The sequence below is a fragment of the Epinephelus lanceolatus genome, chromosome 23, assembly GCF_041903045.1.
Source record: "Epinephelus lanceolatus isolate andai-2023 chromosome 23, ASM4190304v1, whole genome shotgun sequence".
Classification (NCBI taxonomy): Eukaryota; Metazoa; Chordata; class Actinopteri; order Perciformes; family Serranidae; genus Epinephelus; species Epinephelus lanceolatus.
Window position 1 is genome coordinate 2759879 of NC_135756.1, and position 24959 is coordinate 2784837.

A 24959-nucleotide genomic window follows, 5' to 3' on the forward strand; every position below is an offset into this window, starting at 1 on the left:
AAGGTGTTGTTGCTTCAGAGATGCTCTTCTGCACACTTTGGTTGGAACCAGTGCTTATTTGACTTCCTGTTGCCTTTCTATCATCTTGAACCAGTCTGGCCATTCTCCTCTGACCTCTGGCATCAACAAGGCATTTTGGCTCACTGGATATTTGCTCTTTTTGGGACCATCCTTTGTAAACCCTAGAGATGAAGCTTCTTGGGTTTGGCAGGCTGGTATCGCCGGTTTGTGCCCCAGTTTGCAACCATTGCAGCTCCACTCACAGCACTGAACAGCAAGGACCAGAGGAACCCAGTGACCTGGTCAGATGACTGTGAAACAGCCTTCAACACATTGAAAGCCCACTTGTGTTCTTCCCCTGTCCTCAAAAGCCCAGACTTCAACCAAAGGTTCCTGGTACAGGCGGATGCATCGACAGTCGGCCTTGGAGCAGTCCTGGCCCAAGGAGACCCTGGGCAGGAACGTCCAATCCTGTACCTGAGCCGCAAGCTGCAGCCACGTGAGACCAGGTATTCCACTGTGGAAAAAGAAGGTCTGGCCATTAAGTGGGCACTGGAGAGTCTGCGGTACTATCTACTTGAATTTGATCTGGAAACTGACCACTGGGCTCTCACCTGGATCAACTCCATGAAGGATCACAACAGCCACCTTACCCGGTGGTATCTCTCCCTCCAGCCTTTCAGGTTTGCCATCCGTCACCGATCAGGCAAGGCCAATGTGGTGTCATATTACCTTTCCAGGTTGCCGCACAGCGCCAACCTCCCTGAGGAGGGGGAAGATGTGATCCCAGTAAATACTCAGACCAGCCCGTCTGGCACCAACAACCATGCCACGTTCAAAGTCACTTCAGTCACCTTTCTTTATCATTCTGATGCTCCGTTTGAACTTCAGCAGCTCGTCTTCGCCATGTCTACATGACTAAATGTTAATGAGCTGCTGACACCTGATTGGCTGATTAGATATTTGTGTCAAAACAGTTTACTTGTGGCCAAATTTTAAATGAGACATAGAAGAAAGTGGGGTTTGTTTTTGTTTGTTTTTATGACAGGAGCAGTCGTAGAACGTGATGTAGTCTGAGTGGGCAGAAGTTCGCTGCAGAGATCAGCCTCTCATTGGGTGGAACGAGCCACCCGCTGAAGTCCCGCCCTACCACCTCTGGTTGTGTAGCAGTTTTCAACCATTTTCAACACGTTCTTTACTAACTTTGGCGGTGTTTGATCGCGCAGGGATGTAGCCATTTTTCTGCGATGGTTCGCATCCTGTAGGCGATATTTTTGTGGGCGTGTTACACCAAAACCTGTTTCCCCCGGCAATATTTTTGCAAGCGCACTGTTGCTGTGGCACCGCCCAGAACGATTGTGATTGGTTGAAAGAAATACAAGCAGCCGGGGCGTTTTTTTCTCCAATCTTAAAGTGAGAGTTGGCCCAGCCAGACCTTTCTTTTCTTGAGAAAGGTCTGGTGAGCGAGACTAAACGTGACGTGACCATAGACTTGAAAATCCAATGATAATTTCTCTTGTACAGTTTCTGGCTGTGATAATTTTGCCATTTTTTAAAGAAAACACACCTTCCAAACTGCAGTTGTGTTTCGAGGCTGTCTTTAAAAAATTGTGGTAAAATAAATAGAAATACAAACATTTAAATTTGTCTGTCGCTCTCCTCAGACAAAATAAAAAACATAAGTCCCTCCCAGGTGCTTAAATAATTATGTGACATACCTCCCGTTTTTTGCAGCACCACCCCTCATAAGTAAAGAACAGTCCCTAAGCACAAACAGTCAATGCACATATTCAAGCGTTAATAATTTAATAGTTTCTGCATCAGGTTGAGCGAACAAAGACGGAACAAAGAAATGTAAAATAATAGAAATACAAGGAAATAAAAACCAAATGTCGGCTTTAAATTTCAACACTTTAAACTTCAATCACAGACCTTCCTGCTCGGTGCTCCGCTCTCCTGCCTGCTCTGCTCTGTGAATCGGCGGTGGATTGCTTCGGTCTGTTCTCCGGTGTTTTGTCGCTGTTAGCATCTGCCGCCGTTTCTCCGTCACGTTTTTGGGTCCGTTTCACCACCAGCTAACCGGGGGAAACATTAACCGACCTCTCTGCTGGATTAATCACCGCGGAGCCCGACAGGAAGCATGTCCACCGCCCTGGAGAGCTACATTAACCGTATCCTGCTGCTGCTACCGCTAGCTAGCTAACATGCTAACTGCCCGTCTGAATGAATGGAAACATGCTAGTTAGCTTAGCGCTCAAACTAGGAGTGTTTTGTTGGTTATTTATGAGCGTACAGCAGTGTAGCTCCTCTGTGTAGTGACACAGGAGTGTTGGTAGAGTTAACAGTGCAGGGTGTTATTATTTTTAATTTAATAATGTTAATTTAATGAGTGTTTTGTGCAGAAAAGTGTGTTGTTGCTTTAACTCGGTTGATTCAGGCACTGTGGCCATCATCACCTCAGACGGCAGGATGATTGTGGTGAGTGTAAAACATCCTGAACTACCTGCACTGTTAGATGAAGTGTTGAGATCCTTATCTGCTGTAAAAGTACTGCATGTAACGTTACTCCACTACATGTAAAACACATTCATCAAAATACTTAAGTAGAAGTGTGTGTGGTGCAGTAAAATGTTGAGAGTTAACTGTTTGTATGAATGTTGCTGCCACTTTAATACTGTAAGTCAAAGCATTTTAAGTTTAAAAGGAAAAACTCTTGTGTGTGTGTGTGTGTGTGTGTGTGTGTGTGTGTGTGTGTGTGTGTGTTCAGGGCACTCTGAAGGGCTTCGATCAGACCATCAACCTGATCCTGGATGAGAGTCACGAGCGAGTGTTCAGCTCCAGTCAGGGGGTGGAGCAGGTGGTGCTGGGACTCTACATCGTCAGAGGAGACAACGTGTGAGTCACCTTTCACCTGTCAATAATCATTAACGTGTTCATCCATCACATCAGCTCCACTTCTGTATCAGACAATAAGAATAATGGACATAAAACAGGTGGAGGAAGTCTTAAAATCCTTTGCTCAAAGGGACAGTTGGGATCTTTTAAAATGGGTTATAATGAGTGACTGTATTCAGTGTGTTACATACAGCAGATGTAAGTCAGCACGCCCCTAGCTAGTAGAAGCAGGCAGGGAAACTGACACAGGAACTCAGCAATGTCCCTCTGTGTGTGGGGGGGGGGGGGGGGGGGGGGCAACAACATACTGCACACTATATTTAGAATATTTTCACCTCTTTACTTTGCCATTAGACAGCCTGATGTGACAGGAAGCTGTTAACAGTGTCACCTCCCCATCTATCTTCTCTTCAAAGCCAGACTCCATTGAGAAAAACAGTAATTTAACATCAGTGGACACAGGAGCTGCTGGGCTACTGCTGCCTCCATCAGTTGTTTAGTTTGTGTCATTGTGTGACTCTTATGAATCTGAACGAACCCTTTGAAACCCCAAAGTCACACAATAACACAAACACAGTTACTGATGGAGGCAGCAGTAGACCAGCAGCTCCTGTGTCCACTGATGTTAAATTTTTGTTTTTCTCAGTGGAGTCTGGCTTTGAAGAGAGCGATGTAACAGCCTTTGTTTCTCATTGGAAATCACTCAGTGTGTTTCGGGTCACAGTCCCAGCTGGACGAGGACATTTAACTAGCCTACTGTCCTTGTCCCAGTATACAAGCACGGGAGGGGAATCCATTTATTGAGCCAAGTATGTGCGACTCCTCTACGATAGGTGGAGATATGCCCCCTTTCAGCTTGTTAGTATTGGACCTTTTTCCTGTTGACCTATTACGTCACAGACCAAACAATGGACAAACAAGTTAGCTACGGTTAGCTAGCAGCTAACTGGTACCATGGTGGACAACTTTACAGCTCTGTACATTTGGTCCGTCCAAAAAGTCACGGCTCTGGATGTGGATTTCTCCATGTTGTTACCGGCTTCTTCTTCTCTTACACATTTAATGCTATTGGACTTCCGGGTCAAAGCCCGGGGCGGAAACTGTGGAGCATGCTCAGAGCGCCTCGGCCAGTTTGGGTCTGATTGACTGTATACATGCAGGAGTCACATGATCTGGGTGTGTTGGTCCCACTGTGACACATTCACTTTATTCACACTAACATGTTTACAGGGATTTTAAAAGTCCGGTTTAAGTTGCACTAACATGTTTACGTCTGTTTTAAAAGTCCAGTTTAAGTTGCACTAACATGTTTACGTCTGTTTTAAAAGTCCGGTTTAAGTTGCACTAACATGTTTATGTCTGTTTTGAAAGTCCGGTTTAAGTTGCACTAACATGTTTACGTCTGTTTTGAAAGTCCGGTTTAAGTTGCACTAACATGTTTACGTCTGTTTTAAAAGTCCAGTTTAAGTCGCACTAACATGTTTACGTCTGTTTTAAAAGTCCGGTTTAAGTCGCACTAACATGTTTACGTCTGTTTTAAAAGTCCGGTTTAAGTCGCACTAACATGTTTATGTCTGTTTTGAAAGTCCGGTTTAAGTTGCACTAACATGTTTACGTGTATTTTGAAAGTCCGGTTTAAGTCGCACTAACATGTTTACGTCTGTTTTGAAAGTCCGGTTTAAGTCGCACTAACATGTTTACGTCTGTTTTGAAAGTCCGGTTTAAGTCGCACTAACATGTTTACGTCTGCTTTGAAAGTCCGGTTTAAGTCGCACTAACATGTTTACGTCTGCTTTGAAAGTCCGGTTTAAGTCGCACTAACATGTTTACGTCTGTTTTAAAAGTCCGGTTTAAGTCGCACTAACATGTTTACGTCTGTTTTGAAAGTCCGGTTTAAGTCGCACTAACATGTTTACGTCTGTTTTAAAAGTCCGGTTTAAGTCGGAGTAACATGTTTACGTCTGCTTTGAAAGTCCGGTTTAAGTTGCACTAACATGTTTACGTGTATTTTGAAAGTCCGGTTTAAGTCGGACTAACATGTTTACGTGTGTTTTAAAAGTCCGGTTTAAGTCGCACTAACATGTTTACGTCTGTTTAGAAAGTCCGGTTTAAGTTGCACTAACATGTTTACGTCTGTTTTAAAAGTCCGGTTTAAGTTGCACTAACATGTTTACGTCTGTTTTAAAAGTCCGGTTTAAGTTGCACTAACATGTTTACGTCTGTTTTAAAAGTCCGGTTTAAGTCGCACTAACATGTTTATGTCTGTTTTGAAAGTCCGGTTTAAGTCGCACTAACATGTTTACGTCTGTTTTGAAAGTCCGGTTTAAGTTGCACTAACATGTTTACGTCTGTTTTAAAAGTCCGGTTTAAGTCGCACTAACATGTTTATGTCTGTTTTGAAAGTCCGGTTTAAGTTGCACTAACATGTCTACGTGTATTTTGAAAGTCCGGTTTAAGTCGCACTAACATGTTTACGTCTGTTTTGAAAGTCTGGTTTAAGTCGCACTAACATGTTTACGTCTGTTTTGAAAGTCCGGTTTAAGTCGCACTAACATGTTTACGTCTGCTTTGAAAGTCCGGTTTAAGTCGCACTAACATGTTTACGTCTGCTTTGAAAGTCCGGTTTAAGTCGCACTAACATGTTTACGTCTGTTTTAAAAGTCCGGTTTAAGTCGCACTAACATGTTTACGTCTGTTTTGAAAGTCCGGTTTAAGTCGCACTAACATGTTTACGTCTGTTTTAAAAGTCCGGTTTAAGTCGGAGTAACATGTTTACGTCTGCTTTGAAAGTCCGGTTTAAGTTGCACTAACATGTTTACGTGTATTTTGAAAGTCCGGTTTAAGTCGGACTAACATGTTTACGTGTGTTTTAAAAGTCCGGTTTAAGTCGCACTAACATGTTTACGTCTGTTTTGAAAGTCCGGTTTAAGTTGCACTAACATGTTTACGTGTATTTTGAAAGTCCGGTTTAAGTCGCACTAACATGTTTACGTGTATTTTGAAAGTCCGGTTTAAGTCGCACTAACATGTTTATGTGTACTTTAAAAGTCCGACACAATAAATCCATTTTCTCTGTCGTCATGGAAACAGACTGACTGTCGGGAGTCGGAGCTCAGTTTGAACTATTAACTAATGATTACTCTCCATGTGTTTCAGGGCCGTGATCGGGGAGATCGACGAGGAAACAGACTCCACCCTGGATTTAGGAAACATCAGAGCCGAGCCGCTCAACTCCGTCGTCCACTGACCTCTGACCTCCCCTCACTCTGTCTCCACGGCGACAGATGACAGCATGACTCAGCTGTGTGTATATGTGTTGCAGGAGCCTGTTTACTGATGAAGGTTCACTGAGTGGTCTGGACCAGCTGAGACCTCGAATCTGCAACATGGACTGAAGTTAAATTAAAAAATGTTCCCGGAGGACTCAGTGAACCTTCGTCCGCTAACAGACTCCTGCCCCGACGTTCCTCTGTTTGTGTTTTTTTTAAATGAATAAAGAGCTGATAGAGTAGTTAGATGAACTTTTTATGCTTCGGTCAGTTTGTGGCAGATTGAGATTGTTTAAATAAAGTTTCATTTCTCACATTTTGACAAAACCTGTTTCTTTGTTATTTACGGAGGTGGAAGGAGTACTGATGTTTAATTGGGTTCCTCCTGGTGCAGAGGGCCCTGGGTTCTTCACCTCATCATGACTTTCAATGTGTGTTTTTGACGCCCCCTGCTGGCCACACTGCTGCATCACTTCACCTTTACACAACAAATACACGAAGAAACAACTCTGACTCCTTCATTTATTTATTCATTCATTTTTATATGTTCTGCTCATGTTATACACAACAAACAGATTGATAATCAGAACTGACGGGTTAGCCACAGTAACAGAGGAGGGCGGGGCTTCTTAAATGGTCAGTCACGTGATGATGGTGTAAACATGAATTACTGAGGCAGCAGTATTTCTCTGACTAAGCTCTGTTTGACTTTGTGTCCCTGAGCTCCCAGAGTCAGAGCGCTCTGCAGGCGACTCATCTGGTCTGGGGTCGGGGACGGATCCTCATAATGGAGCCGCAGCCAGGGGACGCCTGGAAATACACACAGATCAAACATCACCATCATCATCATCATCATCACCATCATCATCACCATCATCATCATCATCACCATCATCATCATCATCATCATCATCACCATCATCATCTGCCTCTCACCTTTCTCGACCTTCTGCTCCAGTGACACCAGTAGCTCCACCCCCACGCTGTGATTGATAGGTTCTCCGGCGTTTGATCGGCCCGCCCCCAACTTATGAAGCACCTGAGCCAACGTCATACCGTCGACATCGACCACGACACCTGCATGACATCACACAGAGAGATGTGTTCAGGTGTGCTGTGTCACATTAAATCTGATCAATGTTAACGATCTGAGTAATCCGTTTTTTAGGGTTTATTAATGTCACATGTTCTTACAGGAAAATGATTAAATACATCCAGATGAAGTTTTATAACTTATGGTTGTAACTTTTATAATTCTTTGCATTGATTTTTCCAATACCATTGTCGGTAAGTAAATATAGATTATTTATATGTTATTAAATATATAAGTGCACAAGTTACAAAAACAAATGTGTAAGTATGAAAATAAAACATTAGTAAAGACATGAGTAAGTAATAATGCTAATAAGTGAATAAATACATTAGTAAAAATATATGTTTGTAAAATAAGTAAAAATGTGAGTAATTAAATATATAAGTTCTAAAGTAAAAGTATTTTAGTAAATATATAAATATGTAAATAATATCAGTGCATAAGTAAATAAAAATGTAAGTAAGAACATATGTAAGTACGCAAGTAAGTGAAAAAGCAAGTAAATCAATATATAAGTACATTAGAAAAAAATATGTTTAAACTAAAAGAAAATATGTGTGTAAAGATATAAGTACATAAATATATACAGTACAGGCCAAAAGTTTGGACACACCTTCTCATTCAATGCGTTTTCTTTATTTTCATGACTATTTACATTGTAGATTCTCACTGAAGGCATCAAAACTATGAATGAACACATGTGGAGTTATGTACTTAACAAAAAAAGGTGAAATAACTGAAAACATGTTTTATATTCTAGTTTCTTCAAAATAGCCACCCTTTGCTCTGATTACTGCTTTGCACACTCTTGGCATTCTCTCCATGAGCTTCAAGAGGTAGTCACCTGAAATGGTTTCCACTTCACAGGTGTGCCTTATCAGGGTTAATTAGTGGAATTTCTTGCTTTATCAATGGGGTTGGGACCATCAGTTGTGTTGTGCAGAAGTCAGGTTAATACACAGCCGACAGCCCTATTGGACAACTGTTAAAATTCATATTATGGCAAGAACCAATCAGCTAACTAAAGAAAAACCAGTGGCCATCATTACTTTAAGAAATGAAGGTCAGTCAGTCCGGAAAACTGCAAAAACTTTAAATGTGTCCCCAAGTGGAGTCGCAAAAACCATCAAGCGCTACAACGAAACTGGCACACATGAGGACCGACCCAGGAAAGGAAGACCAAGAGTCACCTCTGCTTCTGAGGATAAGTTCATCCGAGTCACCAGCCTCAGAAATGGCAAGTTAACAGCAGCTCAGATCAGAGACCAGATGAATGCCACACAGAGTTCTAGCAGCAGACCCATCTCTAGAACAACTGTTAAGAGGAGACTGCGCCAATCAGGCCTTCATGGTCAAATAGCTGCTAGGAAACCACTGCTAAGGAGAGGCAACAAGCAGAAGAGATTTGTTTGGGCCAAGAAACACAAGGAATGGACATTAGACCAGTGGAAATCTGTGCTTTGGTCTGATGAGTCCAAATTTGAGATCTTTGGTTCCAACCGCCGTGTCTTTGTGAGACGCAGAAAAGGTGAACGGATGGATTCCACATGCCTGGTTCCCACTGTGAAGCATGGAGGAGGAGGTGTGATGGTGTGGGGGTGTTTTGCTGGTGACACTGTTGGGGATTTATTCAAAATTGAAGGCACACTGAACCAGCATGGCTACCACAGCATCCTGCAGCGACATGCCATCCCATCCGGTTTGCGTTTAGTTGGACGATCATTTATTTTTCAACAGGACAATGACCCCAAACACACCTCCAGGCTGTGTAAGGGCTATTTGACCAAGAAGGAGAGTGATGGAGTGCTGCGGCAGATGACCTGGCCTCCACAGTCACCGGACCTGAACCCAATCGAGATGGTTTGGGGTGAGCTGGACCGCAGAGTGAAGGCAAAGGGGCCAACAAGTGCTAAACACCTCTGGGAACTCCTTCAAGACTGTTGGAAAACCATTTCAGGTGACTACCTCTTGAAGCTCATGGAGAGAATGCCAAGAGTGTGCAAAGCAGTAATCAGAGCAAAGGGTGGCTATTTTGAAGAAACTAGAATATAAAACATGTTTTCAGTTATTTCACCTTTTTTTGTTAAGTACATAACTCCACATGTGTTCATTCATAGTTTTGATGCCTTCAGTGAGAATCTACAATGTAAATAGTCATGAAAATAAAGAAAACGCATTGAATGAGAAGGTGTGTCCAAACTTTTGGCCTGTACTGTAAGTGCATGGGTAAAAATATCAGTTACTAAACACATAGATGTATGAGTAAATATATATATGTTTGTTAATAAATACTAAATTATAAGTGTAAATAACTTAACAGATAAGTGTGCAAATATAAATAAATAAATAAATAAATATAAGTAAAATAGGTAAATAAATATACTGCACACATAAATAAACATGTCATATATTTACTTTGATGTTGCTGCAGCTTTAGCAATAAATATAAATGTGTTAACATGAAATATTATAGAAATGTAATAAATGGCCTCAGAGGTTAAAGTTACTTCACTAATAATGACGAAACCTTTCAAAATAAAAGCTCCTCTGCAACATACAAATATCTGTGCGGGTGGGTTTGTGTATTCATGTTGTTTTTGTTTGTTTGTTTACCCTCTGTGGGTGTCTTCAGTTCAATCTGATGCTTCGACTTCCTCAGGACACTGTAGTAATCAGTGTGGGTGGAGCACAGTGACCGAGCTGTCTCACTGGCCACGCCCTGAGCCTCCATCATGGCCTGGAACTTAGACAGAGCAGCTCCACCAATCACAGCCTCAGAAATCTGCCGTTTGCCCTCTGGGAGGTCAGAGGCCAAACCGGTCATCTTCAGCAACAGGCCGCCTACACACACAACAACAAATAACACAGGTTATTTTTCTGGTACATTTAAACAAAACAATAGTATTTTTATAAGTCAGCTTTCATTAACAAATAGTTTTTCTCCGACTACATTTTTCCAGTTAAGCTACAACAAAGAAATGAGATGTTTTTGGTCCATTCCTAGCCAAGATCAGAGTCCTTTATTTATTTGTTAATTTCATTTAATTAAATTTATTTTAATTTTTAATCTAATTTTATTTTATTTCATTTTATTTATTTTTTGTTTATTTATTTTTGTTCTTTTTTTGACCAGCATCAGAGTCCTTATTTATTTATTTATTTATTTATGTATTTATTTTTCATTTATTTTATTTCATTGTATTCTATTTTTTTTGGCCAGCATCAGTCCTTTATTTATTTGTTAATTTGATTTCATTAAATTTATTTTAATTTTTAATCTAATTTTATTTTATTTCATTTTATTTCTTTTTTGTTTATTTATTTTTGTTCTTTTTTTGGCCAGCATCAGAGTCCCACGACCGAATTTCACAGAAATAAACCTTAAATGTTTGATGCCAGTGTTTACATGGATATAATTATTCTTCCTTATTGTTAATGGAGGGCCTATACTTATTTTTTTTTTTATAAATATTTTTTAATTTATTACAAATATAATTCATATGGCTTTGCTGCATTTATAGGTTGGCGCTGCTTATTATCATTTGTGTATTTACCATTTACTTGTAAGGATTTTTGTACAGTATTTCAATGTATTTAAATTTATGTTTTTGTTGTACAGTATGTTTATGTATTCTTATCAACCTCCCCAGAATATCGTTCTCTTGAATAAAGTTTAAGGGGTTGAATTAAAAGTCACAATGGTAATTAAATGTTGATGTAAAAACCTGGATTGTTTGGTTCATAATTTAACTGCTCAGGTTGTTGTCATGATGTGTGAATATGAACTGAGGCTGTTAGCCCCAGAAAAAAATTCCCAGGTCCTTTGAACTAGCCACCGGCTCCGTTTGCGCTGGAAGTTGTCCACTTTCCCAGGTTTCATGAACTCCTCACGGTGTTCCCTGACACACTTGTGTTAAATTGTGTGAAATGTGAATGGAGTCTGGTGCAGCGGAGTTAGCTTCAGGCTCCAGACAGGTAGGCTACTGATGGGGTTAGCTAACGTTAGCTTCCTAAGCTAGCCAACTCGCTATGTAGCTATTAGACAAAACAAACAACAGTTAAATTATCACACGGTGTTGTTTACCAACATTAATCAATAACAGTCACTGTCATTGAGTTTTGTCCTTTTACTGTTGCTGTCCGTTGGTTTGTACCGGAATTAAATACAAAGATTAATGTTAAACGTTTATGCTAACTTTAGCTTTTAGTGCTAGCTGCTATATCGAACACCTACACCTGAATCGACAACTATTTTATGGTTTCAATTAACCATTGTTTCCTTTAGTGATTAATCTGCTTATTATTTAAGTAATTACATAAGTAGGTACATTTTTAATCATTTGAAAAATAAAATGATAGAACATGTACACATGACAGGAGCTGCAGTGTTGGATGTTTTGACATCTTTTAAAATAACTTTGGCTGAATTATTAATTGGTTATGAAAATAGTTACAGAATAATTTCCTGTCATTCAACTAATTGACTAATTATTGCAGCTCTAATTAGACGATGAGCCGATTACAAAAGTATCTGCTTTTAATTATCAGTTAATCATTTTAATTGTTTTGAAGCATAATTGCCAGATAAGACAGGATGTGCTGTCTTTTTTGACGTTTTGACTCATTGTCAGACAAGACAAATAAGTCAGCTTGGACTTCAGGAGATTATGACATTTTAATGTATTTTCTGACATTGTACACGTTAAAAGAATAATTAACAATCAAACAGTTGTCAGATTAACCAGTAATGAAAATAATTGTTATGTTCTGCCTGAGTGTGTGTGTGTGTGTTCCACGTTTTTCTCCTCACTGACTTGGTCAATCCGTGTGAAATTTGGCACAGTGGTAGAGGGTCATGGGAGGATGCCAATGAAGCAATATTACATCAATTGGCCAAAGGGGGGCGCTATAGCAACCCATTGAAATGTCAAACTTTGAATGGGCATATCTCATGCCCCGTATGTGGTAGAGACATGAAACTTTGCACAGAGATGCCTCTCCTCATGAGGAACACATTTGCCTCAAGAACCCATAACTTCCGCTTATATAGATTTTCCGCCATTTTGAATTTTTTGAAAAACACTTCAAATGGATCTCTTCCTAGGAAGTTTGAGCGATCTGCATGAAACTGGGTGAACATAATCTAGGGACCAATATCTAAAGTTCCCTCTTGGCAAAAGTTGGAAAACTTACTAAAACTGAGCTTCTATAAGGCAATGAATATTGCGGAGGGCGTGGCTCATCACATAAAGGTGTATAACATCTCAAGGGTTTCACCCATCACCATGCAACTTTGTAGGCATATGACCACACATAATCTGAGGGGACCCCTCCATTATTGACCCCATCAAACAAAATGGGGGCGCTAGAGAGCTCATTTCTTATCTAGGCCTAACCGCCATATGGATTTTTACTAAACTTGGTAGATATGTAGAACAGGACGCCTCAAGGTGACTGGAGAAATTTAACTCTAATTGGCAACTGGGTGGCGCTATAACAACAGCAAAATGCTTCAAAATGGCTAAAATGCGACCGATCGCTGTGGCTCCCCCTGTGGACCAATGTTGGTGTTGTTTTCTAATGTTTGGTATGACTAAGTCATGGTATGGTATGCTGTACACAATGGGTATGGACTAGTGTTTTATAATATGATATGCAGCCTGATCTCAAATCTCTGAAGAACTCATAGAAACCAAACAGGTGTTTAGATTGAAATATGAAAGTCAGTTCACAGTATAGAGCTCAGTAAACAAATTCACATTGTTTACATTAGTGGACAGTAAATTAATCTGTGACTGATTTGATGATCAGTTAGTTAGATATTTAAATCAGTGACAAACTGATGCCAAATCATTAAATGTGTGAATTTTTGCTCCTCGTTGTCTCGTATCACAGGAAACAGAATATCTTTGACAGGGTTGAAATTATCACCAACCAACAGCCAAGTCCTGGAAAAATATGCAGGTAGCTGCCAGATCAGCTTCACTCAGCAGCCAAGATAAATAATGGTGATGTATTGTGAGGCTGGTAGATTTTGGGATCCAGCCACAGAGGCAGGTGGACAAATATGTTAACTTCCAACCCTGTGTTTGGGGGATTGGGTCAGTTTGACCAAAGAAGACATGTTGGACCTCACCCTGGCCTTCTGGGACATTTTTCTGACATTTACACCCCAAAACAACCAATTAAGAAAATAATCTTGAGGTTGAACTGATTCCAGTTTCTCAGTTGTGATGATTTTCTTCCTTTTTTTGTCTGATGTTTAATTAAACTTGGATCTCTTTGTGTTTCAGACTGTTGATGAAACAAAACACGACATATGAAGACATCACCTTGGACTCCAGGACAAGATGGTAGGATGGATGTTATATTTATTTATTTTATGCTTCTGTGCCGGGCATAGCCGTGGCTGGAGGCGTCAGGGGTTTTGGGTTCTCATCCTGTTCTTGTGAACACAATATCTCAAGAACGCCTGGAGGGGATTTCCTCAAACATCCGCTCGGACTCAATAATGAACTGATTACTGTGATCAAAGGTTACTTTGACCATGCATCTATCTCATTGTTGGGAACGCAGTATCTGAAGAAGGCGTTAAGGGAAGATTCTCAAATTTGGCACAAACGTCCACTTCGTTTTAAGAATGAACTGGTTAGAAATTTTATGGTCGAAGGTCAAAGGTCAGTGTGACCTCACGAAACATGTTTTCAGCCATAACTCAAGAATTCAGACACTAACCAAAACTCCACACAAATGTCTAACAGGATAAAATAATGAAGGTCAAAAGGTCAAAGGTCAGCTTGACTGTGACATCATCATGTTTTAACGTCATATCTCAGGAACAGAAGGGGAGACATTTGGTCAGATACTGAATTGGTGACTCTAATCTTGAAACTGTGCTGATTGTATAGATCTTCTGTGTGTGAAGCATCCATGTTTTCACTGACATGGATGGAGACTGTCAGAGACACTGGACTGGTGGGCGGAGTCATACAACCACAGGGTGGAGTGGTGGGCGGAGTCATACAACCACAGGGTGGACTGGTGGGCGGAGTCATATAACCACAGGGTGGAGTGGTGGGCGGAGTCATACAACCACAGGGTGGAGTGGTGGGCGGAGTCATACAACCACAGGGTGGACTGGTGGGCGGAGTCATACAACCACAGGGTGGAGTGGTGGGCGGAGTCATACAACCACAGGGTGGACTGGTGGGCGGAGTCATACAACCACAGGGTGGAGTGGTGGGCGGAGTCATACAACCACAGGGTGGACTGGTGGGCGGAGTCATACAACCACAGGGCGGTAATTCTAGTTTTGTTTTAAATCAGAATCTACCTGTAGTTTTTTGACCCTCACATGGTGTGCCGTGTCTGTGTGTTGCCACAGCAACCTACCAAACAAGACTTTGCTGTAGCATCCAGGGTTTTTTTTTTGCATCTAATCCAAACGCCCACACTGCCCTCACAGCTGGAGATGTATCAGGTTGTTATTTGATGCTTTCTGAAACTTTAAACATCTCGTGTTCCTGCGTGTGAACACTAACAAAATGCTCCTGTAGCTCTAAAATCTAAGTCGTGACTTCAGGGAACAAATTAAAGTCGTTACCCAGAGCAGTGACGAGCTCCATCAGGTCGTCAGGTCCTCTCCCCTTAAGTGTCTCCAGAGACTCGATCACCTCCACACTGTTTCCCACACATCGACCAATCGTACCGTCCATACAGGAGAGGGCCGCCGCCGTCTGTATGCCCAGACCGTTTCCTGCGCTCACCTGAAATAACACCACACCGTCATCACCATCATCAATCAATCAATCAATTTTATTTATAAAGCCCAATATCACAAATCACAATTTGCCTCACAGGGCTTTACAGCATACGACATCCCTCTGTCCTTATGACCCTCACAGCTGATCAGGAAAAACTCCCCAAAAAAAACCCTTTAACGGGGAAAAAAAACGGTAGAAACCTCAGGAAGAGCAACTGAGGAGGGATCCCTCTTCCAGGACGGACAGACGTGCAATAGATGTCGTACAGAACAGATCAGCATAATAAATTAACAGTAATCCATATGACACAATGAGACAGAGAGAGAGAGAGAGAGACAACAACATTAATGAAAGTAATAATATAGTTATAGTTCTGGCTACTGTGGTACAATATCATCATCTTCATTAGCAGTACATATACATGTTAAAGATTTTCTTTTGGTCTCCTCAGAGTGAAACAGAAGATATCTACCAGTTATTTAGAAACGAAACGAGCTTTATTTTATTTTTTATTTTATTTAGTCATGTATGACGATATGATGGTGACTGGCTCGATATTCTGTGGCTTCATATCTGAACCATGGAGCCTGTTAACAGGAACAAACCTTGTTTTTATTATTCATCACTGGAGTTGCTTCCTTCGGCTCAGTCTCTTTAAATTGTATTAAGTCTTTTTGTGGTTCCTTCATGTTGAAACATGGCATTAAATAACAAGGTGACAAGTCATGTCATGCCGTTTTTCAATGAGAAAAGTTAAAGGATTAGTCGTGATCTTATGTGGAGCTGTTAGCGGGGACTTAGCTGGTTTATAAAAGGTAAGAGTCTCACTCCTACCACTATTTTTGGCTGAGATACACCGTCTAGAAAGTGGGATCATAACTTTCACGTTTCATATGGCTTTATTTGGTGATATTTTATGGTGTTTCTGTGTCATAAACAACATCAGCTATCATAATCACACCTGATTTCAATAAGGTACAATGTTTGAAGCTGGCTGAGTGTTGTTTGATCACTGATAGTACTGTTTTGAAGCCGAGTGACTGACTTGTCATTTGGAGCTCCGCCTGGATCTTTTCATGGTAAAAACACTGTAGAATGGTCATACTTTGAGCAGTCTTCTTCAAATTTGAAACAAGTGTTCATTGATAGTGTGCCTACAGCCCCACAGTGTCATTTACCTGCTCAGATGAAGCCACAGACAGTTATTCATCCTTAAACACATTTTTTATTTTATTTTAGGCAAAATCTTCAACTTTTTACTGACTTCAGAGGCCCATTACTCTGTCTCTGTATCACCTAGAGTGTTTCTGACACTTTCACAAGAAACTTCAGGGAGTTTTCTTTCTGGCAAGACCTCATGCATGCATGTAGTCAGAGTGGTTCAGAAGCTACAGACATTTTAATTTGGGTATGTCATTTTAGGCATTATTGCTACAAAATGGGGGTGGAGTGCAAGAGGTTAGTAAATCTTAGTATGATTAATACTCATAATGTACTTACCATTAACTGTGCGAGTTCTTTAGCACTGGCCAGGTCTTTATACAGAGCAGCTTGTCCAAACTTCACATCCAGCACCAGAGCTTTCAGACTCTCGGCTCCTTTCTTTGAGATGATGGAGCCTCAAACAACAAACTCACATTTTAATATGTCAGTATGTCAGCTGACAACACAGCTGATTCAGTAGTTTATACAAGTGGATATTAGGTCTGGGCGATTATCAAAGTTTATTTTCAGTTATGATTTTGGCTTCAAACAATTATGAAAACTACAAAAAAAATTGATTTCCAGTGATTGTGATTTCAATATTGGCCAAAATAATCACAATCATAATTTCTGCCATGATCGAGCAGCCCTGGTTTATATAATGTCAGTTAAACTGGTTTATTACCAGTAATTAGTGGTAGGCTGTCCACGGTGCTGGTGGCGTCCCGCAGGGCGTACAGGACCCGATCTGCAGGAACCAACATCTCCGTCTGACCCACAATGCAACAGCCCACTGATTCCAGGATCTTCAGGATCTGCACAGTGAAACTACTGTTAGTTTATGTATAATACAGATGTACAGTTAAAGTATCACACCTCAGCACTTATAACCCACAAACATCACATAGACCAGGAAACATACTGACTTTTATTTAAAGCACATTTTGTTGAAACATATTTTACTTCAGTCAGGTTTTTTATTTGCAGGACTTTTATTGCAGTGGAGTGTTTTCACAGTGTGGTACCTATTACTCTTTTTTGTAACTATTCACATCAAATAGTCCCAATTATTCTAAAACAATGTGCAGTAGATACATACATACATATTTTAAGCTACTGTGAGACTTCACGAGGCTCATAGCTGGACGGGTTAATGTCACGGAGTATTTGTTGTTTGCTTTCTGTTGATCAGTAAACGTCTGTCATAAATCAACACATGTGGAGCCAAAGTCCTGCTGTCATGAGACGAACATTCAAACATGCTGGTTAACATGAGTGATTATGTCTCAGTTCCTCTGTCACTGCCGTTATCTCCACTGTCGTGAATAAACCAAACATTTTAGGAACCAAACCACGTGGAGGTCAAATAAACGCTGCTGTTAGAATTAAGTAATTGAATCACGTGATTCTGTGATTATATAAAATAAATATCTTTGGCCTGATGGTCAGACGTCACCTTTGATTCCAGGAGTTTGTGATGGCCATTTTTTACTATTTACAGACAGTTTATAGACCATCATGCAGCTCTGATTCATCTGCAGCTCTTCTTTCTCTGCACAATTTAGCACTTTGTTCTTCGTCCGACAGCTGCCGCCTTCAGATGAGGTCATGTTTGTAGTGTTCCGTCGTTTTAAATGTGTGCATGCACAAGTTTCAGAGGGTGGGGTATCTGTCAGTCATTTTTTAAAGTGGCCAATCAGAGGCTCACAATCCCTAACCAGTCAAACACTTATTAGTTTTTATTTAGTAGTGGGAGTAGTCAACATTTCAACTAGCTAGCTATGCTAACACTAGCTAGCGTCTGCAAATCAACTTCCCAGTCATAATGGAGTAACTTCAACCACTCCTCATTTAAGAAGGACCATTGCAAGAAAACATGTTCTTTGTTTAAATTATCTGACAATTAACGAACAATAAATCAAATCATTGTTTGTTTCTGGCTGACAGTATTAGCTAGTGTAGTTAGCACACTAGCTGAGTTAGCTGAAAAGTCGTCTATTGCCACTTCAAAATGTTGATTAAAAAACGTTGCCGTCTCTTGATACTTTGAGTGTCAGTGCTAGGTTGGATGGTCTGGAGGAACAAGTCTGCCTGTCCGGGAAATAGGGCCATGAAACCCCCGGGGGTACAAATGACAGTCCACAGCTCCATGTCCAGGGGTCTGTGGAAGCTGGATGAACAGCAACAGACCCCGCCGACGTCCTGCCGATGTCCCGCCCTCCCTCTGGTTCTTCTATCAGCAGAGCAGTGCACAGCCTGTGTCTGCTGGGTTTGCTGGAGGCTGCTTAGGGCCTTGTCAGATTTTTCCCTGGGGGTTTCGTGTCCCTGTCCTCCGGACGGGTGGACAGGGACTAGTGGACAGTGGACTAATCCAAGTCAAAGTATTAGATGGCAACGTCTACAGTGGAAATAGAAAACTTTTCAGCGAGCTAACGCTGCAGCCAGAAACAAACATCTATGATCCATTGTTTGATAATTTTAAAAAAGGACATGTTTCCTTCAGTGGTCCTCCTAAAATGGACTGTGATGAAAGCTGGCATTTTCTGTCTTAAGGTCCTGACACACCAAGCCGACGGTCGGCCGTCGACCAAAGTCGGGCCATCGGTGAACGTCTGTCGCCCTAGTTTTTGCGGTTTGTCCCGCACCATCGGCCCTTAGGCGTTGGCGGCTTTTCGGCCGATTGAGCATGTTGAATCGTCGGCGGAGCTTGTTGGTGAGAGAGATCACTCTGATTGGCTGTTCAGGTTTTATTTCCTCGCCCCTGTAGCGAGTGAATCTGCCTGTAGTGAAACCGGGGCTAACCGGTGCTTCCTCCTCAGGCTCCACTTCACTCAGCTGCCCCACAGACCCACTGCTTCTTCACACTTTAACCTGAATAACAAACCGGAGCTGGCTGGGAGCGGCTAGCGGAGCATTAGCCGCAGCATGACCGGAGGGAAGCACAGCCAGTTAGCCTCCGCTAGTCTCTGAGCTAGCCCCGGCTCTCCGTTTGGATCCAACCGGAGCACCGAGCCCTGGTTTGTTATTCAGGTTAAAGTGGGAAGAAGCAGCGGGTTTATCGGGCAGCTGAGTGAAGTGGAGCCTGCGGAGGAAACACCGGGACCGTCTGGATGTAATAGTCCGTGGAGGTGCTGCGGTGCTCGGCTGCACAGATAGGAAACCCCTCGGCTGACAGGATGTACCACTCTCTCACTCCGCTCTCTCTCACGCAGGTGCAGAACGTACGTGCTACTTGGCCGTCGGATGTAGTCCGTGTAGTGTGTTCAAATGCAACTGACACAGGGCGACGTGAGGCGACGTAGACGACGCAACAGTTGGCTTTCGTCACCGCTAGTTCTTTGATGTCGGTTTGGTGTGTGCGCACCTTTATGTTGACAGGCAGACAGCGTTAGCTAGTGAGCAAGTGTGCTAGCTCGTGGAAAAGTTTAATACTTCCACTTCAAGCAAGCAGTTTTCAACACAAGGCTAACAGTATTTTTACAACAAGGATCTTAAATATACATTTAGCAATCTCCGTCTGTACATCATAAAACTGAGGCTCTGTAACTCGTGCATGCGCACATCTAAAACAGCAGCTCTCCAGCTCTGCAGGTGGATGTCTCTCATGTGTTCGGGAGAAAAGTCCATATGAACCATGGATGTATTGAGAGACCTGGATACAGCGTTGAAGGTGCGGCCCAGTTCATTACTATGAAAGTTGCTCAGTTTGAGTTCTGTGGTATGAAATTACCCGGGTGATCGGCACTGCTTCTGCATCACTGGGCTCGACATTTGCTGACAGAAATGGCGAACACCATAGAAGTTCATGTGTTGGTGGATGGTTTGTAACTACTATGTTGCTGTTGCCTCGCAGCGCTGCTCTCGTTAATAATGGTCACGTCTTCCCATGTGATAGCCAGGTCCCATTTGAAGGCAGCAAGTGACCTGAGCTGAACTGAGGAGCCCTGCAGTACTCATCATACAAAACATGTACTTAGTCAGGGTAGTGGCTGAACAACTAAAGATCTGAGTATTCATTCTGCAGCTGTACTGAGCTGATTTCACAATAAGACAGTCCTGAGACTTCATGGTGCTCTGAGCTCAGTGCCAACATGCTGACGTTTGGCTTTACCATTATCACCATCTCAGTTCTTTTGTGGTCATATTGGACAAATTTAGACCAGATGATGGCCACAAATAAAAAGTCAGAGGATGAACAGATTGATATATCAGTCTAACGTCCACACTGCTGTCTTGGCTAAATATTTTTTCTAACGTCGTCACAGAGTTGTACATGTTTTATAGTTAGTTGCACCTGAGCTGATGACTGGCGGATGTTGAATCCTGGAATTGATTCCAGTTTATCCAGAGTTCCTCCTGTGTGAGCCAAGCCCCGCCCACTGATCATCGGCACCTGACAAACACACACCTCAGGTTATTATGACATCATAGACATACGACCATACCCTGTCCAGAGAAGTGGACGTGCCTACCATGACATCACTCATTGGTCCGTGGAGCCAAACTGACCATATTTGGTCACCATACAGTCTGTGGGTACAACATGTCCGTCTGTCTCTGAGCAGATCACATACAGGTGTGATGTGTGTGTGGGCAGTTGTACCTTACAGCCGCAGGCAGCTAGCGCAGGCGCTAACACCAGACTGACTTTATCCCCCACTCCTCCTGTTGAGTGTTTGTCAACCATCAGCCCCGCCCACTCCTTCGGCCATGACATCACTTCCCCTGACAGCATCATCTCTCTGGTCAGGGTCTCGATCTCCTTGTCGGTCATTCCCTTCTGCCAGATCGCCATCAGCATGGCGCCTTCACAGAGGAAGAAGAGGGGAGACGCAGGTGATGAAATGACCTCAGGACGGTGTGTTAGTGTTTGAGTTCAACAGTTCGTACCTGTCTGACAATCCTGTATAGTTTTGTTTGTAACACTGCGGATGAAGGTTACGATGTCTTCGTCAGTGAACTCTCCTCCGTCTCTCTTCTTCTTGATCAGATCTGGGATGGACAACATGTTGACCTGGGAAACAAAAATAAAAATTGAAACCGGTCAATGAATTTACGAGCATCTGTCAGATCCAGAGTATCCGCCCGCTAGACCGGAAACAGCCAAAACTTTATTTAAGTGAAAAACTGCAGTTTGACCAACAGCTGACGTACGATTTAAAACATCATGTTAACAAGAACAGAAACACAAGAGAGACAGAAATATAACATTTAATATTTTTGAGCATTTTTTTCACCTTTTTGAATAAAACTGATGATAAGAAACAACAATATTTGAAATGTGAAAAAAAATAAAATAAAGTAACATAACAATAAATTATATTTTAGTTTCTTTATCTGATTTTAATAATTTGATTATGAGTCAAACTGAGTTAAAATATCAGTTTAGGTTGTTTTTCTTCCTCCAAATCTTTAACGTCTTTCTTCTTCTGTTGTCTTTGTAGTTTTTTAAAAAGTTTGTCTTTTGTTTGGACAGATTCAACAGTCTGAGGTCATTTCAGACAGGATATTGATTTTATTTTCACTTTAACACAAGACCAAAGTCTGACTCAGAGAGGAAACTGGGTGGAGTTTGGATTAAGCGGGTTGCAAGCAGGATGCCAGAATTCAAATTCTTTTGGGTGTGCGAGAGAGAGAGAGAGAAAAACTAAATGTAAACTGGAAAAACTGTGAATTTGATAGTACGATTGCTTTATTGAAAGTACAGTAGTGCCATTGCCAATAGTGGGATAGTTAGTGGGCTAAAACTGTACATTAGAATGACAGCAGGGAACACTTTATTACTTTCACTTTCAGTAAATTTTGCTGGACATAAGTTTTGGGTGCAGCACTTTAACTTTGAACACTTCCTCCAGCACCACCGTTAAGATTTAATGGTTGAAGGTTTTGGATGTTTGTGTCTGTGTGAGCTGATGTTTGTCCCCAGACCTTCAGTAAACACACACACACACACACACACACTCAGAGTGTCCTACCTGTTGTGGTGTTTCCTCTCGGTGCAGAATGTGGTGCGTCGACCCTTCAGCTCCTCATAAAGCTGTTGCAGGGCGTACACCAGCCAGTATGAGAGCAGGGAAGAGGAGGTGGAAGAAGGCAACAGCCAATCAGGATCCAACTCTGGTTTACTCAGTGTCGACAGGCTCCTCCCCATAAAAATCCATTTTCTCTCGAGTTGAAGTTCATCTCTCTCACAGTTTGTGATAGCCATGGCATACGGAGGCAATATCTTTTTGGGTTGTCCGTCCAAGTCCGGTTTCACTCCGAAGTCATCGTAATCCGGCGCTTGGGCAGTGACTCCCTGTATCAGACACTGACGGAAAAAGGCATCCTTTAATGTCAGCATGATACTTGTCAGTTGCTGCTATAGTTTAACAGTGCCCGGCGGCTTCAGGGGGAAATGCGGCAGGACAAGGACCAAAGTTAAGATGGCGAAAGTCTGACTCGGTGGTTGATGGGTCCAACAAACACTGACTTTCACCTTATGCCCTCTATAAACTGTGCGGTCGTAGCAGCTGTCACACTGTGAGATAGTCATCCTAAATTTCTGATACTGTCAGAATTTTATCTCAGGTTATCTTTGGTCGCAAGACGTTGACAACGGCTGTCCTTGAACCTGTCTCACAGTGCGATGTAAGACCACCGTTTTAGAGCCACGACCAAAGATATCGCCACGTTTCTCCCACGATGGCCATTTTTCGTCTGGGACAGCCCAAAATCACACAGTGTATACCGGCCTTTAGAGAGCGGTGTTAGCATCCTGTAAGATTCTAAAGTCAAACCCTGTTCTTTGTTTCTTAGCCCAACCGTGTGTTTTTGTTGTTGAAGGAAAAAAAAAAACATCAATTTGTGATGTTGTACCCATGTAGTGCTTTTATTTTGAAATAGATTGCACATTATGTTAAATTTCCTGTGAAAACAGAAGTGTATTTTGAAAACAGACAATGCATGTAACAGGCTGAAGTTGACACGGCGTCCCAGAACGTCAACAACCAACACACCCAGGGTACCTTGGACGTCATATGTGGACGTGGAAAGTCCATGACCAAACGTGGACATGTGGGTCGAAGTTGGAGTGAGACATGTTGTCTGTCCCATGCTTGTGAACATGGTATCTCAAGAACGCCTCAAGGAAATTTCTTCAAATTTGGCACAAACGTCCACTTGGACTCAACCATGAACTGCTTAGTTTTGATGGTCAAAGGTCAAGGTCACTGTGACTTTGTTTCCATCTCGTTCTCATGGACGCAAGAACAGCTTGAGGGAATTTCTTCAAATTTGGCACAAATGTCCAATGGGCATGAAAGATTTTGGGCACCTTGGTCAAAATGTTCTTTACTGTAAACAGTTCAGTGAGTAGTAGAAAAATTGATCTCTGAAAGGGACGAGGTTAAAGATGGAACATGCTTTTTAACTCGTAGGCAGCTGGACTTGCTTGAGCTTCTTGAAGACGTTTCACCTCTCATCCAAGAAATTTAGGGTACAGGTGAGGAAGGATATTAAGTGCTTAAAGAAATATTTATAGGATAAGACAAGTGAATCCCCACAGCTATGTCAGAATTACTGTTTTTAATTTACTCTTAATATTTCTTTGTACATATTTCTTATTGCAACAGATAGAGGGACGAGGCAGCGTTCAGGGATCATGACGGAGCAGCAGCACCGATAGTCACAAGGCTTCACAGGTGAGGAGGGATATTAAGCTGTGGTGGAGAGAATACTGGAAATCTGTACTCAAGTAGAAGTACTGTTATATTACTGGAATATTACCTAACTACAAGTTAAACTACTGGTGATTAAAAAAAAACTTGTACAAATGTACACAGTACACTTCTCAAAAACTAAATGCTGATTGGACGGATGTTTTACTATGATGTGATGTCACTTTTTGTTTTATTAAGTCATAAGTTTGAGCGATCTGCATGAAACTGGGTGAACATAATCTAGGGACCAATATCTAAAGTTCCCTCTTGGCAAAAGTTGGAAAACTTACTAAAACTGAGCTTCTATAAGGCAATGAATATTGTGGAGGGCGTGGCTCATCACATAAAGGTGTATAACATCTCAAGGGTTTCACCCATCACCACGCAACTTTGTAGGCATATGACCACACATAATCTGAGGGGACCCCTCCATTATTGACCCCATCAAACAAAATGGGGGCGCTAGAGAGCTCATTTCTTATCTAGGCCTAACCGCCATATGGATTTTTACTAAACTTGGTAGATATGTAGAACAGGACGCCTCAAGGTGACTGGAGAAATTTAACTCTAATTGGCAACTGGGTGGCGCTATAACAACAGAAAAATGCTTCAAAATGGCTAAAATGCGACCGATCGCTGTGGCTCCCCCTGTGGACCAATGTTGGTGTTGTTTTCTAATGTTTGGTATGACTAAGTCATGGTATGGTATGCTGTACATAATCACGGAAACTGTCAGTGTGTCATTCTGTCAGTCAGTCATTCTGTCTGTCCCACGTTTTTCTACTCACTGACGTGGTCAATCTATGTGAAACTGCACATAGGCATTGAGGACTGGCATAGGTAGAAGGTGACAAAGCTACCAATGGCTATGGACTAGTTGATGATTAATTAAAGAAGTGAAGTTGTGTTACCCGCTGCGGAGGATCACCTCTTTTCCTGGTCATCAGGTGTTTGTGATTATTTGTTTGGTTCCTTAGTCGCTGAGGAGAAGTGCTGCTGAATGAGAGAGAAAATTTTAATAAATCATTAAAAAAAA

At 41.8% G+C, this 24959-nt stretch overlaps 2 protein-coding genes across 2 annotated transcripts; one reads left to right on the forward strand and one right to left on the reverse strand.

Annotated features, from left to right (window-relative positions):
- Positions 1-1979: 1979 nt before the first annotated feature.
- On the forward strand, positions 1980-6491 carry lsm8 (LSM8 homolog, U6 small nuclear RNA associated). Its single transcript, XM_033615237.2, has 4 exons — positions 1980-2171; positions 2438-2478; positions 2768-2895; positions 6052-6491. The coding sequence occupies exons 1-4, from the start codon at positions 2141-2143 to the stop codon at positions 6140-6142; spliced, it is 291 nt and encodes a 96-aa protein (XP_033471128.1). The 5' UTR covers positions 1980-2140; the 3' UTR covers positions 6143-6491.
- A 181-nt stretch (positions 6492-6672) lies between these two features.
- Positions 6673-22336, reverse strand: tymp (thymidine phosphorylase). The gene is made up of 10 exons (XM_033615235.2): positions 22199-22336; positions 21114-21237; positions 20827-21029; positions 20518-20616; positions 16909-17038; positions 16521-16639; positions 14861-15023; positions 9871-10098; positions 7101-7241; positions 6673-6974 (listed from the first exon to the last, which is right to left on the reverse strand). The coding sequence occupies exons 2-10, from the start codon at positions 21229-21231 to the stop codon at positions 6832-6834; spliced, it is 1344 nt and encodes a 447-aa protein (XP_033471126.1). The 5' UTR covers positions 21232-21237; positions 22199-22336; the 3' UTR covers positions 6673-6831.
- Between the last annotated feature and the right edge of the window lie 2623 nt (positions 22337-24959).